The following is a 17,574-nucleotide window of genomic DNA, read 5'->3' on the forward strand; positions in this document are numbered from 1 at the left end:
AAGTCATAAGTTAAAGGAGCAGCAAGGTTTGCAACTTAACAACACAAAAACTCAACAATTTAATTTTTCCCTGATTTTTATTACAAAATCATCTTGTTTCATAAACAAGTTTAAAGCAAAACATAAAACGTTTTTCAAAAATAACAATAATGGATGTGATTACTACATAATTTATTGAACTAAAGACTCAACATAATTGTTAAAATAGGCAAGATGTTTAATAAAAACACCCAGGTCCAACAAAATGATTTACAAATTAATGCTGTCTATATCAATGCAAATTTTTGATAATTATATTAATTTTGTCTATTGTTTCTTCTTTCTTCTTATTAAGTGCTGCTTCTGAATCAAGAAAAGCCCCTCTCCCGATTTTACCAGGAATTAATTTATCAATGTACAGAGACTGCTTTTGTAAATATATATCTTTCAAAGTCTTGTCCAAGCGTTGAAGTTCAGATATTTTTTCACTTACTTCTGGAGCTTCGGTCTTCAACTTTAAAAGTAATTCTGCAATGCATGAGGTTTCAGCTTTATATTCCTGGTTGATAGTTTTATATAAAGAGTTAAAGCTATTGACGTCTTTCGTAGATTTCACTTTAGTGAACTGCTCATCCATTTGTGAATATGTAGATGCTCTTCTATCAAGATGTTGTAAAATTTTATCTACAATACCTGAAATTCGCAGTTTACTTTCTCCAGCTTCATCCTTACTTATGGCAAAATCCAGTCTTACATAAATAATGACTAGTAAAAACAATATGTAGAAAGCAAATGCTACCAGCAATGGTTCTTGTAACATAAGCACACGTGGAAAGACATAATCCAACTCGAACTGTTGAATATGATTTTCAACCAAGTTTTGTTTTGTGACACTAATGACAGGACGACCCTTTGTATCTAAATATGTGCTATGTCTGGAATCTGGCAATCTTATCATGGGAAAGGGTAACGTCAAATGAATGTTTTCTGATCCCTCAGGTAATATTATTTTGGTGATTAATTCATCCACCATCATGTCATCAAAAACATGATCCAAAACTCGCATTTTCAGTTTGTATTGATCACCAGCGTGATAAAGGTACTCATAACTGGGTACATTGTAGCCGAGCACATAGTGGGTCTTCCATCCACCAAATAATGGGAATCTTGGCCTTAAATCAAGTTCTACAGAGTCACTCATTATACGCATGTGAGAAGTTGATATGTTTCCTATTTCATCCCGGTAGTAAGCATCAGTAGCAGCTGCAGGTAATACGGTTTTGAAAGATTTCACACTTGATAATCCGCTGTGTGCTTCTCTTTGGAAATCGTAACGGGAAAAGGGTCCTTTTAGAGTGGCTCCAGTGTGCAACAGATCTATTGTCTCTTCAACTGCAATGTTTCCCCAGTGAGATACTTCAATTACTCTCTCAATCCTAAGAACTTTAAGAAAAGGAGAATTATTTTCATAATGCACTGTCATAGGATCATTAGAATAAGCAGGTACTTGTTGAAATGGTCCATATGTAATAGTACTGTCTGATTGTGAATATGGATTCAGTTTGGAAAAATGTTCAATATTTCTGGAACCTAAGATAACTGTCGTTGATTGTTTCTGAGAATTATACGGTAGGTACACGTAATGATTACCAACATACTTCACGTACTGCTTTTCTTTTTGTGTAATGGAAGTTGGATACGGCGTGAGGGCATCCGTCAAAATATATTCAACTTCTATAGTATTTAATTTTCCTGGCAATAATTGTTCCCTCAAATCAATGTTCCAAAAACTATCACTTTCTTTTCCTTGAATATGAGTTACTGAAGTTTTCAATGATGATTTAATAGCGTCAGTAGCCTGTGCACTTAGATATGAAACTCTAGAGTTAAGTGGAGATTCAATGCTAAATATGAACTTGTTAACAGCAGTTTTTCCAACATTTTCCATCTGAATTTTACAAACAACTTTCGTCAACTGGGTAGAAATATCAATTGACCGGTCAACACTTTTAACAATAATATCAGCTAATTGATTATCTTGTCCGAAGCAACCACTAATGCAACCGATAACCACTAACAACAAAACTCGCAACTCCATTTTTTCACTACTTTAGGCACTAAATTAACTTTAGTATCTAAAATAATACTTAAGTAAACCGAAACTGAATCTACGTTAACATCACCAACCTAAAATGCATAAGTGCCAACAGCCACGCTGTTTATATCAGTTATGACAACTTCAACAAATTAAAATTATAGTAGAAAATAATTAATTTCAAATCAGTTTGTTCGTGTTCAAATAAAAAATCTAGAGTTATTGTTGTTCTATACAACAATTTCGGAAGAAGAATTTTATTAGCTATTTTATATAATTACTCTATTTTATGAATAATATATTTTTACTTAAGAATAAAACAATGATTTGATCAAGAAATATTTAATTATTAATAAGTTATATAACACAAATAAGTTTTTACGCTACAATCAGTTTTTTAAGTAAAAGGTGTGCTTTACTTAACTCCAGTTAAAAGTAACTGCATTTGTTTTAATCTCTTATTTTGAAAGTTTCGAATATTATCAGTGTGTAACGCTCAGAGTGAGATGGGCCGTATTTAATTTGTAAATAAATAAAACAATGTAAGTTTCGTGATTATTAAATTACGCTAACACAATGTGAGGAATATATTATTAATACAAGTACGCCAGTATGAGGATTCGGGATACAGTGGTACTGATATTGACATGAACCAAGAAGGTTCCAAAAAATAAAACCAGTTCACTGATCAGTAACCATTACCGAAGCAGATTATAAATGCAGTGATAGAGCTATCCGATTTTATTCTTTTACTAGGCTTTGTCAGCTTGTTATAGGTGTGTGAATTGAAAAACACATTTCAAACTTGCTATTATGTCGTATACTGAATTCTACTCTGACAAAACTATATTAGCACCGATGGTACGAATTGGTACATTGCCCATGAGGTTACTAGCACTGAGGTATGGAGCTGATCTAGTTTATACAGAAGAATTAATTGATTGGAAACTCCTCAGGACCGAAAGGAGACAAAACGGTAGGTGCTTGACAAATACTAAAGTTTGAGTTTTCATCTTCCTTTATCTTAGAATAAGACAAAAATCATGGACAATAATCTGTAATATTTATTGGCTAACTTCTTTTTAAATGAATATGAGACATTAAATAGAAAAAGTTCTCCTCAGTTAAATAAACAGGTGTGTAAATTTAAGTGATTACACCCTTCACCTGTTGAGGAATGCCATGTTTGTGTTAGTGAGATCATAACTGCACTATTTTTTTTTTGTACAAATTTGGGAGTTGTTATAAAGAAAAGAAGTAATTATAGAATACAAAAGTGAAGAGAAAAATTTACTCTAACGTTTGCTGAGCAGCAATGAGCATCGCTCCGAGTGTAGAAATATGATGAGTTCTTGCAAGAACTGCCGCTAAAAATAGGAGGTAATGGCTACGGTTCTATTTGGCTAGATTTGAATTGAAATAAATATGTAAATGTTTTAATAAATTGCCAGTAAGTATGAGGTGAACTAAATAAAAGTAAGAAATCGAGGATACAAACTGTCCGGTAGAACAGCTTTCTCTATTACATAGATGTAATCTAGCCACTAAAGCAATGATTTGATTATAGTTCTGGAAACGTTTGAATAAGAAAAAATATTGGTAGTTATTTTAAAAAATAATTTAATAAACATAAAAAAAGGAAGAGGAGAGGTTTTAATGGGAAGTTGTTCTAAACCTGAGACCGTACAAATTAATATGATTAAGATCAAACTAAATTACGGACCACTGTATGCTGAAGATAGTCACATTAAATTGAAACGTCCAATAATTAAAAAAACTTTTATAACATTGATTTTTAAAGAACAGAGTAGAGAAGAGATTAGACCATTTAAGTGAATTACTATGTTTAGAATATGCCTCTTTTTTTTTATTATTATGAGGCGAATTCTAATTTAACCTAACTCAAACAGGAATATTATACACTTTTAAGATAAAATTTCAATTTTAGATGTTCTAGGAACGACGGACTTTATAGACAGAACGGATGGCACAGTTGTATTTAGAACTTGTCCAGAAGAGAAAGATAGAGTTATTCTTCAAATTGGAACTTGCGATGCTGATCGCGCCTATCAAGTTGCAAGGCTAATGTCTGCCCTAGTAGTAAATTACTAGAATTTAACTGTAATTGAATTCTTTCTTTTTTCGGTTTTAATTCTACCTTATGTTTTTGTTATAGAGAAAATGATGTTGCTGGAATCGATATCAATATGGGTTGTCCTAAGGAATTTTCTTTGAAAGGGGGGATGGGAGCTGCTCTTCTTACCCAGTCTGAAAAAGCAACAAGAATACTTCAGAAATTAGTGAGTGGAATAAAACGTCCTATAACATGTAAGATCAGATTGTTAGAAAATGAAAGTGATACTATTAAATTATGTGAGAAATTTGCTGCTTGTGGAATTTCCGCTATAGCCGTACATGGAAGAACTAAATTTGAAAGACACCAACATTCAAATAGAAATGAAACAATTAAAAAAATTGCTAACACATTAACTATTCCAGTTATAGCCAAGTAAGTATCTTCTAGTTAGTTTCTTTATTAAACAGATATCTATTAACTTTTGAAATTTTAACCACTATTTTGTTTAGTGGAGGTTCTAAAGAAATTGAAATAAATGAGGATATTAAAAAATTTAAAGATGAAACTGGTTGCTCTAGTGTAATGATAGCTAGAGCCGCTGAGTGGAATGTTTCAATATTTCGCAAAGAAGGGAAGCTACCGCTGGACGAAGTTATTTCTACATATTTGAAATGCGCCATTGATTTTGACAATTCTCCATCTAATACTAAATATTGTATTCAAAATATTTTAAGAGAATTGCAAGACTCTGATAAAGGAAGAGAATTTTTAGAATCTCAGACCCTCCAACAAATGAGGTAATTACTTTGTTGATTCCTTTTATTTATATAGATTAAAGTTTTTATAGTGAGTCGTTTCTCAAAGATTATACTTTCAGTATTGTGCGAGTTTCCAAAAAAATTAATCATTTTGCTGATTTGACGGTCTTTCTTTGGCTTGTATTTCTCTTGAGTCTTTCTTTAACGTAAGACCTAGAGAAAGTCTTTATTGTCCAAGCTTTACTGTCCAAGAAGATCTTCTATATAATTTGAGAGATAAAGCAGAATATAAGAGGTCAACAATTTCATCTTGAAAGAGAGTTGGTTTCCAAGAAAAATATCAATATTGCTCCTCACGCCGCGGATACTCCTGGAACTATGAGTGAAAAACACAACTTACTTTTGTTTGAGTACGATTCAACAAGATAGTTGAAATCAAGTCTGACGCAGCCAATTTCATTCGCAGAGATTATTCTTCCCAATTATTAAGTGGAGGCTTTTGGATGTTAATTAGTCAGTGTCCGCCATTACAAATAAATTCAAAGGAAGAGGGAAGAGCAGAGGTCATAAGGTTGTTGTGAGAGAAGAAACCGAGGCCGCCCATGTGATACCATCAAGCGTCGGCTGTTACCGTTGTTTCGGAACATCTTTGTGCACAGTGACAACTAGTACAGTAATATGGACCATCCACTTTTTAGATTTATGTCAAAGGTTTAAACCCTTGGCACTTCTAAAGCATTTTTATAAGTTCCTAAGTAAATTAATTGTCTTGCATACTAATATTTTCGTTTCGGTTTAAGGTCGAAATTTAGGGTGATCACTTTAAGATGAGTATTTGATCCAAAGGCAAGTCACATTGATACAACTTCACTTAACATCAATTTAAGTTTCAGACAATTCCCTCTTTCTAGGGAAGAGGAGAAATTCCAACAAATCTGAAGCAGAAGGGGTTTAGCACAGAAATAATAACTTATGAAAAGTTATTATTTGTTTGTTGAAATAAAGTAAAGTAATAGCGCATGCGGTACGACCTAGGAAGAGACCTGCACATAATCAAGGGTTAGAGAAATGGAATGTCAGAAGTTTAGATCTTGTAAAAAAGGAGAGGTTTCTCCTATATTAAGTCTACAAAGGGTCAATACGACTATTTTTACTACGTAGCCTGGCAACAGGTGCGCTTAAAGTTCTAGTTTGATCTAATGCTGATACTAATAAATATACATGGCTACTTTCTCTTACTCCTGGTAATAGGAATTATCGCGATTGTGTCTGTTTTAGTCCCCTGAATCCAAAAAATTGGTACTTATGAAAAACGGTCTGTTTTTATTTAGGTATCTCACATTAAAATTCTAATATTTCTTGTTTATTGCTTTTACTTTTTCGCACTTTGGTGTTTTGATATATGGATTTTAGTTGTTTTAATTTTCAGTCATCTTTGGGGAGTTGATAACTACTACAAAGAAGTTAAAGAAAAACATGACGCTATGGGTTTAATTGGAAGACGTGATGTTTGTCCAACAAGTTACAAAAAACATTGCGCTGATTCAGATTTTATTGAAATGGAATGTGCATTTTTACGTAATCTTTATCCAAAAGATCCAGATCTACCAAAATCAAGATTATTACGTTGGACAAAAGCGCAAGGCTTTAAAATTCCACTATATGAAACTTGCCAGATAGATAAACTGTTCAAAAGCATAGTAACAGTTAATAGTAAAAAATACAGTTCTTCTTTTTGGTAAGTACAAGTAAACATGAACGCATAATGTTTTTGCAGAGTTTGGAATTAATTAATTTTGCATAAGTTGTTTGGTTATTCTAGCAAGTTACGATTTAATAACTTAACTGTTTGAAGCTCAACTAATATTTAATCATTAAATAAAAGTTTTGAGTTTACATGGGGTTATAAAAGTTTAGGTACTTTGTGATGGTGCTGTAAAATATGAACATGCAAAACTTAGTTTTTGTAAAATGCCACTCTGTGCAAAACATAAATTTTCAATTTTTCGCTGTATCTGTATTTCAATTTTCCACTTATAAAATCATTCATAACTCTCCCTGCTTTTGGTTTTATGATAACTGAAATACTTTTGAGCATTGCAAAGAAATCGTATTTATGCAGATAGATCATGTATTTCAGTAATGGGTACCTTTGAACAGCAAATTATCCTTCCTGTTACCACTGAGAAATGTTTATCGTGATGTTTTGTCTTTCTTCTCAACTCAAAAAATCTGCTATTGCAACTAAAAATTATCAGCTAACTAAGGATCTACTACGTAACTAGGTAGTGGATGATTATTCTAGCAGTTATTTGGATTAAAAAGTTATTTTTTTACTCAAGTTTATTTTATTTTTTGACTCTTATTTAATTTATTTAATTCTTATTTAAAACATTTATGTTTTACAGGGAAAAAAATAAAAGATGGGCTGAACAAGGTGCGGCCATTGTGTGTCTTTGCAGTAATGGTGTTTTAGAAAAGAAGATATTAAGAGAAACAGGTGTACTAAGGTAGAACGGTGATCTCTAAAAAAAAAACAAAATTTAAAACAAAAATATTTATTTGTATAAATTAATAATAAAATCGATATATTTGCCAAAAAATTTCTTCATCTATTTTATATCAACATTTTGTCTTCCTTAGGCTTTAGAAATTTCATTTTTCTTTTTTGTCTCTTAGAAGAATTTGAAAACTTTTTAGCAATCGTTTGCGCTAATGTAGCACTATATTTAGCCATTTCTTCATCGGAAATATCTTTATCCATTTCCCTATTGACAGGCGAAGGTCGGAACTGTTTTATTGTCATCAGCTTTTCGATTTCGGGATTCATACCGCCAAATGATATCCTTCCAACAATTAAATTCTCGAATGGAATGTAACTTTCTTCAAACACATACTTCTCTCTGAAATATATTTAAATATTAATATTAGTGCTGAACAATAGTTCACAGATTTTTTTATTTTCAAAATGTGGAAGATCCGCAGCAAAAGATAGCGTGCATGTTTTTTGTATTCCTAATGTTTTCCGAATTTCACCCATCAACAGAGGATAATTAATCGGATGTAGAGAATGTGACTTTAACTGTATTTCCGATTCATTTTCAGCAATTGCAGTGTGAAAAAGAAACAAATAGGAGTCAAATTCTCTACATGATTTTCTACAACTGATAATGGATAAAAGTCCGAAACCGGTCAGGGATACAAAAAACGCGCTTTTCGACGGATAAAATCAGCAACATTAATATATTCATTAATGAATGAACCACAGAAAGAACTAGCGATTATAATAGGTGTAAAAGTAAATAAGGGGTAATTAAATTAAATAATCGGTTCTGTCCTTCATCAATTGGATCATAAGTTTAGATGGTCGGCTTTTACTTTTGCGACTGTGTTTTTATCAAACAATGAAACTGGCCAAGTTCTTAAAAAGTACGTGATGTGCTAAACAGGTTCAAAATTTTTTTGATTACAAATCTGATGTGTATGCAATACCGACTATGTTATTTGCCTGAAATATAAACATACAATAGACGCTTCAAAAGTGATACTACGATGATAACTGAATTCTTATAATGAAATAATGTAAGTTTGTTTTAAATGACAGCAATAAAATAATCTTGATTATACATGAACTTGAAACAACAAAACTTTCAATAATAACTTCAGTTAGGCACCAGTATATGTTTCAATGAAAACAACTGAGTGAATTTTTTTTTTTTTGCGTTTATTTATGCTACAATCAGCGCGTTAGCGCTATAAGTAACAGTGATAACAGTAACAATGAATAACAGAAGTATACGAGTGGAGAAGTTACCCAGTGGTAACACACCAAAACATTAAACTGTTAGTCACTCTCTTCACTTGAGAGGAGATCACGAGGCCACTGTCTTTTAAGGCGTCTTGTCGGGTTGTCAGGAAGAGTTCTAGAAGAAAGATTTTTAGCTAGAGGATTTATATGAGATTGCAGGTTGAATGGAGTTTTCTGTATCTTGTTTTAGTAACTTGTGTGACAAAAGGAATGTTAAGGTCAGTGTGTATAGTCAGGTTGGAGACATAAAGAGGAGCATGTACAATAGTTCGAAGTATTTTAGATTGTAGAGATTGAATCCTTTGGAGATTGGAGCGTTCGGTTGAACCGTACAGCTCTAGAAGTATAAATTAGTCTGAGTGAGGGGCCAAGGGGGGGAGCCTTTGGGCTTCCATTCCGCCAGGGTGAATAGTTAAGGCTTCACCTTCTATTCACCAAGACCGTCCGAGCGTAGCATTAAGTTATACTACATCCTGCAAGAGGTGGCCCTGCAGATAACTGAACTCGGCGGATCTAGACGTGGATGTCGATAAAAATCCCGGGTGGCTAAGGGTGGAAGTCACTCGTCATCCAGGGTGGTGTCCCCGGGGGCAGCTCTGGAATACACCCCCCCAATCCAAAGTGTGAGACTCCGTGCTGAGGGATGAATGGCACAGGGGTGATTGTGTCTGAAACGGATCCTCCGGGGCACCGGGCGAACCCCCGGTAGTAAGTAGCCTTACCCGGCCATGCGGGGCTCTGGTCGGGCGGACTGTTAATTTCCCTAGCTGCTCGTGGGATCAAAATAGATTCCAAATTTAAAGATAATTTAAATAAAAACACTGTAATAGGCCAAGGGAGTGGAGCTGAAAACTCCACGACCACTAAGACCATGGCAGAGGATTTTAATCCAGCAGTAGCCACAGGCTCTAAAAGTGTAGTCGTGGCGGGTTTAATTGGGGGGACAAAACCCAGTAAAGGCCATGGGAAGGGGATGAGTATTCCTCCAACCAAAATGGCCGGGGTAGTAAACCCTAAGACACCTGTAGGTAGTCAAAGTTCTAGTTTTAGGGCAGACTCTTTGGAAGCGATTGAGAGAATGACAGATGCTGAAGTGCATGCTGCTCGTCTCTCAGGTAGCTCAAAAAAGAGAGTCTTTGCCCTCACTCAGGAGGGTCGGGATTTCATTCAGGCCAAAAGGCAAGTAATCCTCGACAACTTCAACCGCTGGGCCCAGCATACCTCTAAGGCAGCGAAAAGACCCAGGTCGGAAGGGGAATCTCCAAAACAGTGGCGGCCGGCAAAGAAGACAAAGGCCAAGGCTGGGGAGCAATCCCACAGCGAGGCCCTCTCCTTTGTCAAAGTTGCCATTGTGCAGGAGGGGTACCCTGATACTCAGCTGGCGCCGGAAAGGCTTAAGGCCATCCAGTATGCAGTGCTGAGCGAATATGATAAAATCCCGAAAGGAAGCATGCAGGTGCGACTGGTCAAATGCATGTACAAGCCGGGTTTTATCATGGCCACCTGTGCGGACCAGTTTAGTGCAGAGTGGCTTAGGGACATTGTCCCAAAGCTTAGACCCTGGGAAGGATCAAAGCTACTACCACTTCTCGGGAGTGACATACCAAGGCCTGAAACCGCGACTGTATTCATCCCCGATGAGCTGGGAAATAAACTGGAGGCCGAAGTGGTGCTCAATAGGTTGGAGGTGGGCAACGAAAAATTGCTCACGGACAACTGGAGAGTGTGGAGCCGTAAACCCGTGGAGGGCGGCCAAGTTTGGACGTTCTCCATGGACGGGTCCTCACTCGAAGAGCTGAAGAGGCTTAACATGTCCCCGTTTTTTGGCTGGGGACATGTAAGGTTTAGAGCGAAGTCTTTTAAGAACAGGGGTCCGGAAGAGGCAAAGACATTAGAAGATGAGGAGGGATTGATGTCAGAAGCCACAGGCCCCGCTGTGACTCCGCTAGGGAAATGGAGTGGCTTGGAGGGAGAAATGCAGGCACTCCAAGCCGCTCCGTCTAAGTTACCCGTTGGTAAAGGGAAACCCAAGGAGGCTGGTGTGGGGATGGTGGAGCTTTCCATGGGCGGCCTCTCGGGTGGATGCGGAGCCTTGCCTCAGAGGCCTGGCGGCCAGGGGCAAGAAATTGGCGCCGCGGAGACCTGGGAGGGGGCCCTGGGTACGCGGAACATCACCCCGCCCTCCTCGGACACTTGACATGGTGCTGAAAGTGGTACAGGCAAACCTCCATCATGCTAAGGCCGCTTCGGCCGTTGTGTGTAAGAGGTTTGACAGCGAGGGGCTAGATATAGCCCTACTGCAAGAACCATGGTGCCATGGAGGGATTGTCCGGGGTTTAAATCCCAAATTGGGGAAGGCACTGTACAGTAGGAGTGTCACTAGACCTCGATCTTGCATAGTGCTCAGAAATGGAATTGGTTGTAACTTAATACCGGAGTTATGCTCCGGAGATTTTGTTACAGCGCTTCTCAACATCAAAACCGAAGGAGGGTCAAGAAGGCTTGTAGTCTGCTCGGCCTATTTTCCTGGTGATGAGAACTGCCCCCCGTCTCTTTTAGGCGACATTGTTGCCCACTGTCGGAGAGAGGGAGTGCAGCTGATACTGGGGTGCGACGCCAATGCACATAATACTGCGTGGGGGAGCACCGACGATAACGCCAGAGGTAGGTCTCTTTTAGAATTTATTTCTGGTGAGGGGCTGTATGTGTCCAATATAGGATCAGACCCAACTTTTGTGACTGCAACCAGAAGGGAGGTGTTGGATATAACTCTTGCCACGCGTTGCATGTCGAACAGCATAGTTAATTGGCATGTATCGAACGAGCCGTCTTGTTCCGATCACAGGCATATCAGATTCGATATATGCGTCCCGCCTCTTGTCACCAAGAGGCTGCGGAGCCCTAGAGGAACCCATTGGGCGGGGTTTACCCAATCGCTCACTGAGTCCCTGTCAAGCTTTAAGGTTGATGTCAGAAGGACGGAGAGCATTGAACAGGCGGTGGTCCAAATTAATGAGGCAATACTAGAGGCCTATCAGGAAAACTGCCCGGAAAAAATCAGACCTCAAAGGTCGAAGACAGTCTGGTGGAATAGTCACCTTGAAATGAGGAGGAAAGAGGTGAGGAGGCTGTTTAATAAGGCCAAATGTAACCAGGACTGGGAATTTTATAAGCAAGCACTGACGCAGTACAATAAGGAAATAAGGAAGGCCAAGCGAAGCGCCTGGCGGTCATTTTGTGAGGACATCAAAGATACCCCAGAATGCGCCAGAATACACAGAGTCTTGGCGAAAGAAGGGACTGCGGGCAGAGTAGGTTTCATGTTGAAAGAGGATGGAACCTACACTAAGTCGATGGAGGAAACCCTGGAATTACTTCTGAGTACCCATTTTCCAGGGTCCACTCGGCTATCAGCCTCGGGATGTGAGGAGGTCTGCTCGGAGTTACCAAAAAGGCCTTCACGAGCGGACTGGAAAATTGCGACGCACATCGTACAGCCAAATAGACTGCGATGGGCGATTGCACGATTCCAGCCCTTTAAATCTCCAGGGCCGGATGGAATCTATCCAGCCTTTTTGCAGAAGGCTGAGGAGGCGTTGATGCCAGTCCTATGTAGAATTCTCAGAGGCTGTTTGGCCTGGAGGTTCATTCCTGATGTATGGCAAAGGGTGAAGGTCGTGTTTCTTCCTAAAGTTGGGAGATTAGGGGACCAGACACCGAAGTCGTTCAGGCCGATTAGTCTGTCATCCTTTCTACTTAAAACATTGGAAAGGCTTTTAGACAGATATATTAGGGATGAAATCCTTGGGATTCATCCCCTTAGTGATCGTCAATATGCCTATCAGGCGGGCAAGTCGGTTAATCTTGCTCTGGACGATCTCAATAGGCTGCTCCAAAAGTCCTTAGAGGACAAGGAAATTGCAATAGCCGGTTTTCTCGACATAGAGGGGGCCTTTAACAATGTCTCGGCTATGTCTTTGATTGATGCTCTGTCAAGGAGAGGTCTAGCGCCAACAATTTGTCAGTGGATCAAGTCTAATTTATTAGGCCGAATTGTTATGGCCACATTAGACAACTGTTCGGTAGAGGTCAGAGTGGCTAGAGGCTGCCCGCAAGGGGGTGTTTTGTCACCTCTTTTGTGGACGGTTCTGGTCGACGACCTCTTAGTGAAACTGTCGGCGGAGAGCTTCTACTGCCTAGGCTTTGCAGATGACCTGGCAGTGGTTGTTAAAGGGCGTTTCGCTAATACGGTTTCGGAGCGCATGCAGAGAGCGCTTAATATTGTGGATAGATGGAGTAGGGCGGAAGGTCTCTCCATCAATCCGCATAAGACTAGGGTTGTCCCTTTCACAAGGAGGAAGAATCTGGGTGGATTGGAGCAACCAATTTTGGGGAGAGTTACTATCCCCTTGTCCATGGAGGCCAAGTATCTTGGAGTTATCTTCGATAAAAGGCTCACATGGAATTCACACCTAAATATGATTTCCCACAAGGCTAAGGTTTCCTTAGGATACTGCAAAAGGCTGTGTGGGAAAAGTTGGGGTTTGAGCCCTAAGATGGCACTCTGGATTTACAAGAGTGTAATAAGACCCATGGTGTCACATGGGGCGGTAGCATGGTGGGCGAAAACCTTGCAGGTGGGTGGAGTCCGAGCACTAAGTGGTATTCAAAGGCTGGCTTGCCTGAGTGTTACTGGTGCCATGAGGACTTCCCCTACTGCGGCCTTGGAGGTTTTATTAAATTTGCCCCCTTTGCACATATATATTCAAGGCGTTGTAAAGGCCGTTGTCATTAGGCTTATGATAGGACAAGCTCCCATTACCGTCAGGCACGGAGGAGCGTATCAAGAGTTGTACGAGGAGCTGGAGGCCGACCCAATTCTGGGCCTGCCTTCGGACTTTATGACTCCCAAATATAACTTCGACAAGCCTTTCAAAGTCTGTATTGGGGACCGGGAGGCTTGGACACGAGGACCCCCAGTTGAGGGAGATTCAATATGGTACACGGATGGCTCCAAGATGGAGGAGGGTGTGGGAGCGGGAGTGTACGGGACGAAACCGAAATATAGCTTTTCGGTTAGCCTAGGAAAACTAGCTACAGTTTTTCAGGCTGAGCTAGCTGCAATTAGGTTCTGTGCTGCCGAGATTAAAGGGCGAGGAATTATTAATTCCAAGGTCGTAATTTTCTCGGATAGTCAGGCTGCTCTACGGGCAATTAGTTCCTACCAGGTCAACTCAAGGCTGGTTTGGGACTGTCTGGGTGCCCTGAAGGAAATTAGTGACCAAAATAAGGTCTTTCTGGTCTGGGTACCTGGTCATTCAGGACATAAAGGAAACGAAGCGGCAGATTTATTGGCCCGGGAAGGCTCTGCGGGACGCTTCGTTGGCCCGGAGCCCTGTTTTGGGGTTCCGAAGTGTGTTAAGGCTGCGACCATTAACTTATGGGTGCAGAGTAGGTCTCAGGAGTGGTGGCTTGCCACCACTGGGCAGAGACAGGCGAAGGAGTTTATTAAAGGCTATTCGCCGAGGCTGACTGCAGAATTAATCCGTCAAGGCCGTGGGGCTATAAGGATGATTGTAGGCCTATTAACTGGCCACTGTAGGCTCAGGAAACACATGCATCGCATGGGCCTGGCAGATGATAGCCTATGTAGGTTCTGTCAGGAAGAGGAGGAAACGGCACTGCACGTGTTGTGTCAGTGTGAGGGGCTCGTGTGGCTAAGGATGTTACTTCTCGGGGAGGAAAAGCCAAGGCCTGTGAGCTTTACCCAAGAGTCGCTCTCCAGCATTAAGAGTCTGATTAAAAGGACAGGTCTGGAGAGTGAACTTTAAAGTGAGGGGAGCCACAATAGATCCAAAGGGGTCGCAGTGGCGTAGGCCTTGAGGCCACCCTAGTCTAATCTAATCTAATCTAGTCTGAGTGAAGAATAAAAATAATTTTATTACAAGTTTACAGTCACTGATATTTTATTAAAAATTTTTATAGAAGCAACAGTCAAATGCAATTCAATTTTCTTTAACCTCGTCGCAAATAAGTAAATATTTTCTTTACTTCTTGTGAAGCGCTGGTGCTGACTTACTTTAGTGACTACTTCCTTTTTGTCTTCAAGAGTTTTTAAAAATCCTATATTAACCCACACGTGATATCCCTTATTTGGACATGCTAACTGTGGAGGTAGGGTTGGGGAAATATCCCACATTTCAACACTGAATGACAATCACAGTACATCAGAAGATGAAGGCGAATGACACCGGCTAGGCCATAGTTGGGGCAAGCACTGGCGCAGCCTTAAGTATTCAGGGATAATACGATGGTTAGATGAAGATCTACAGCTGAGATGAAAACAGCTCATCTAAGAGACACAAACCTGATATCAAATTTCCTGGCTTTCCAAGTTAGGGGTTGCTTGTACGACTAGCGAGAAAAAAATATTTGTTGCTAATGTTATGATCAGACGAATGATTTTAGTAAACGACATAGGAGCGTCGAACGAAATTTAAAATCATTAAATTTAGCTACTAGGAATCTAGAGATTTATTGACTAGGTATGGGGTGTATATTAATCTCCACGCACGAAATTAATATTTAGTTAACAGAGGCCATCAGGCAAAAATTCAAGCAACAAGTTTTATGTTCAAGAAGTTACCAAAACACACCATACTTAAATATAAAATTGAAAGATAAGGATTCATTTCGGCGGCTGAACGATCAAGGAATCACTCTTAAGAAAAATAACAAGTCACCTTCTGTTTGAACAGAAGAAGTTTGTCTAGCTTATGAGATTTGTAAGAAAAGTATTGCAGCACCAATTCTGAGGCATCCAAATTGTGATGCGAGCTGACATTATCTTATAACGCTTCTAACAATTTACGAGGCCGTGGAAGAGCAGAAGGAGTCGACCATGGGGATACAGAATTTTTTTCCAGTAAAGCAGTATTAGAATCACAAAGAAATTAATCTGAATACAATAAGGCGCTATCACCTATTTATTTCGTCCTTTCAGACCAGCGCTGGGGTTATACAGTTTCCATTTACACAGAATACTGATGTTCGCAATAAACAGAAAGCAAATTCGGCTTCTTCATTGAGTACTCGGTGGTTAAACTTTATAAATCAGTACTGAGATATGTGGAAGAAGATGATCAGATGGGAGAAGCATTTATCTTGGATTGAGGAAATTTTTCTACTCTAACTCATTATATGGGCGGTTTAGCCGAAGCGCAACAGTACACGAAAAAGCTTATACCTTTATGCTACAGCCAAGCTTTAGGTAGCAGCTCACGCAGCTAGAGCTAAGAAACCAGTTCTCCGCGAGACATTTACGAGGCACGTTTGGGTACCAGAAAAAATCCGTAGATCACTTTTTGATTTAACACAAGGTCTTAGCCTTTCCGGATCCCGCGCTTTTAAGATACTGATGGCGCAGAGTATTTTTGGTCAATTCTGAATAAAGATGTGACAATATGGGAAAGGACTTATACACCAGATAAAGCCAGTTGGCTGCGGTCTCAAATAGTTCATCGTAGTATTAGTACCTGGAGCTCCTTAAGATTCTTTCACCATTTTTTATGTTTAGCTGTACTTTTCGTAACATGTTTTGAACAAATTTCTAAACATATTTAAACAAGTGTTGGTAGGAAAATATTTTTAGTTGTTCAATAATTTTTGATTAAGTAAAGAATTTCTACTTCCTTGTCAATGTTTATAGGATTTAGTAGGTTGGAGCTGAAAAATAACACACTCCTAAAAACATAACAAGCTAATTGGTAGTCGCTTATGCAAAATTTCCTCAACTACCAAAGGTAGTCACGAGTTATAAAACAATTCTTCTAGCAAACAACGGCAATTACCTTTCTAACTGTATATAGCTATGCAACAACAATGGCAATAAAACTTATATTATTGATTGGTAGTTGCCACTACATTTTGCCACACTTATATTACCCTTAAGATAGTTTCTTTAAAAAGTACTAGATTATGGTGAGTACTAACACTGCATTTTTCATGCCCTCGCTGATGTTACTGCTGTACATAGTACTTCCTTCTATTGCTTCTTCTTCAGCCTGAGCCTTCATTTTGCTTCTTTTCATAAACTACACAAAAACAATTTAATCCTCATAATATTGAATGAATCAAGCAGTTGCCTCAAAATTCTACCATCCAGAAGAGCACACCCTCCACCAAAATGGATTTGTAAATTTTAGAATTTATTGAAACTTACAATATGTTAATGTAACAATCTTGAGATTAGAAATAAATTTGTATTAACAAAAAAAAAATTACAAGAAAATATACGTACTTTCATTTCCAACACACTCTTTGAGAGTTTCAATTTTCCACGCATTTCCTTAGGCATTTTCACTTCTTGTTACTAACTTCTAAAACAATCTTTTCAAGTTCTACACTGCGAGAATGAAAACCTTTAAAACCTGTTCAAATCACCAAACTAGAACGGTGTTATAACTTTTACGATAGCAAAAATTTAAATCTTTCTTTCTTTATAAAAGTGTTTACTTCTATTTTTTAAGTAAATAAGTGATAAGAAGAATTTACGGCTAAAGTTAATAATAGACTTTAAATATTAAATTAGTATAAAATAGTTTTGAAACTAAAAAAATTTAATCACATTCTACCCAACGGCGGCACCAGTAAATCTAAGTGGTAACTATCTGGGTAAATAGATACTGTTATACATGTGAACTCAAGAATTTTGGTTAAAAACAGTGTTGATATTATTGGTTTTCATATTAACTGATCAATTATTACTAAATTCTTTTACAAAGGTTAAATTTATGAATTTAATAAATTTACATAATGTGAAATATACTTTTTCGAACATTTTAAAAAATGCTAAAAG

At 38.4% G+C, this 17,574-nt stretch overlaps 3 protein-coding genes across 3 annotated transcripts; 1 reads left to right on the forward strand and 2 right to left on the reverse strand.

Annotated features, from left to right (window-relative positions):
- Positions 1–58: 58 nt before the first annotated feature.
- On the reverse strand, positions 59–2,204 carry LOC141456037 (dolichyl-diphosphooligosaccharide--protein glycosyltransferase subunit 1). The gene has a single exon (XM_074131627.1). It carries the CDS (start codon positions 2,075–2,077, stop codon positions 272–274), a length of 1,806 nt encoding a protein of 601 aa, XP_073987728.1. The 5' UTR covers positions 2,078–2,204; the 3' UTR covers positions 59–271.
- A 234-nt stretch (positions 2,205–2,438) lies between these two features.
- Positions 2,439–8,017, forward strand: Dus2 (Dihydrouridine synthase 2). The gene is made up of 6 exons (XM_074131630.1): positions 2,439–3,050; positions 4,023–4,161; positions 4,251–4,583; positions 4,661–4,948; positions 6,339–6,647; positions 7,318–8,017. Exons 1-6 carry the CDS (start codon positions 2,888–2,890, stop codon positions 7,421–7,423), a joined length of 1,338 nt encoding a protein of 445 aa, XP_073987731.1. The 5' UTR covers positions 2,439–2,887; the 3' UTR covers positions 7,424–8,017.
- Mpp6 (M-phase phosphoprotein 6) lies at positions 7,317–17,426 on the reverse strand. The gene is made up of 3 exons (XM_074131653.1): positions 17,017–17,426; positions 16,710–16,810; positions 7,317–7,812 (listed from the first exon to the last, which is right to left on the reverse strand). Exons 1-3 carry the CDS (start codon positions 17,071–17,073, stop codon positions 7,527–7,529), a joined length of 444 nt encoding a protein of 147 aa, XP_073987754.1. The 5' UTR covers positions 17,074–17,426; the 3' UTR covers positions 7,317–7,526.
- Positions 17,427–17,574: the final 148 nt, after the last annotated feature.

This window comes from Rhodnius prolixus, unplaced genomic scaffold, assembly GCF_049639745.1.
Source record: "Rhodnius prolixus isolate KJV_2025 unplaced genomic scaffold, Rpr scaffold_4, whole genome shotgun sequence".
NCBI classification, from domain to species: Eukaryota; Metazoa; Arthropoda; class Insecta; order Hemiptera; family Reduviidae; genus Rhodnius; species Rhodnius prolixus.

Coding starts and splice junctions, on each gene's coding strand:
- Mpp6 (XM_074131653.1), bottom strand. CDS start 17,073: ATGCCTAAGGAAATGCGTGGAAAATTGAAACTCTCAAAGAGTGTGTTG. Junction 16,811..17,016: donor AGAGTGTGTTGGAAATGAAA/GTACGTATATTT, acceptor GTTTTTGTGTAG/TTTATGAAAAGAAGCAAAAT. Junction 7,813..16,709: donor GAGGGCATGAAAAATGCAGT/GTTAGTACTCAC, acceptor AATATATTTCAG/AGAGAAGTATGTGTTTGAAG.
- Dus2 (XM_074131630.1), top strand. CDS start 2,888: ATGTCGTATACTGAATTCTACTCTGACAAAACTATATTAGCACCGATG. Junction 4,584..4,660: donor ACTATTCCAGTTATAGCCAA/GTAAGTATCTTC, acceptor TATTTTGTTTAG/TGGAGGTTCTAAAGAAATTG. Junction 4,949..6,338: donor CAGACCCTCCAACAAATGAG/GTAATTACTTTG, acceptor TTTAATTTTCAG/TCATCTTTGGGGAGTTGATA.
- LOC141456037 (XM_074131627.1), bottom strand. CDS start 2,077: ATGGAGTTGCGAGTTTTGTTGTTAGTGGTTATCGGTTGCATTAGTGGT.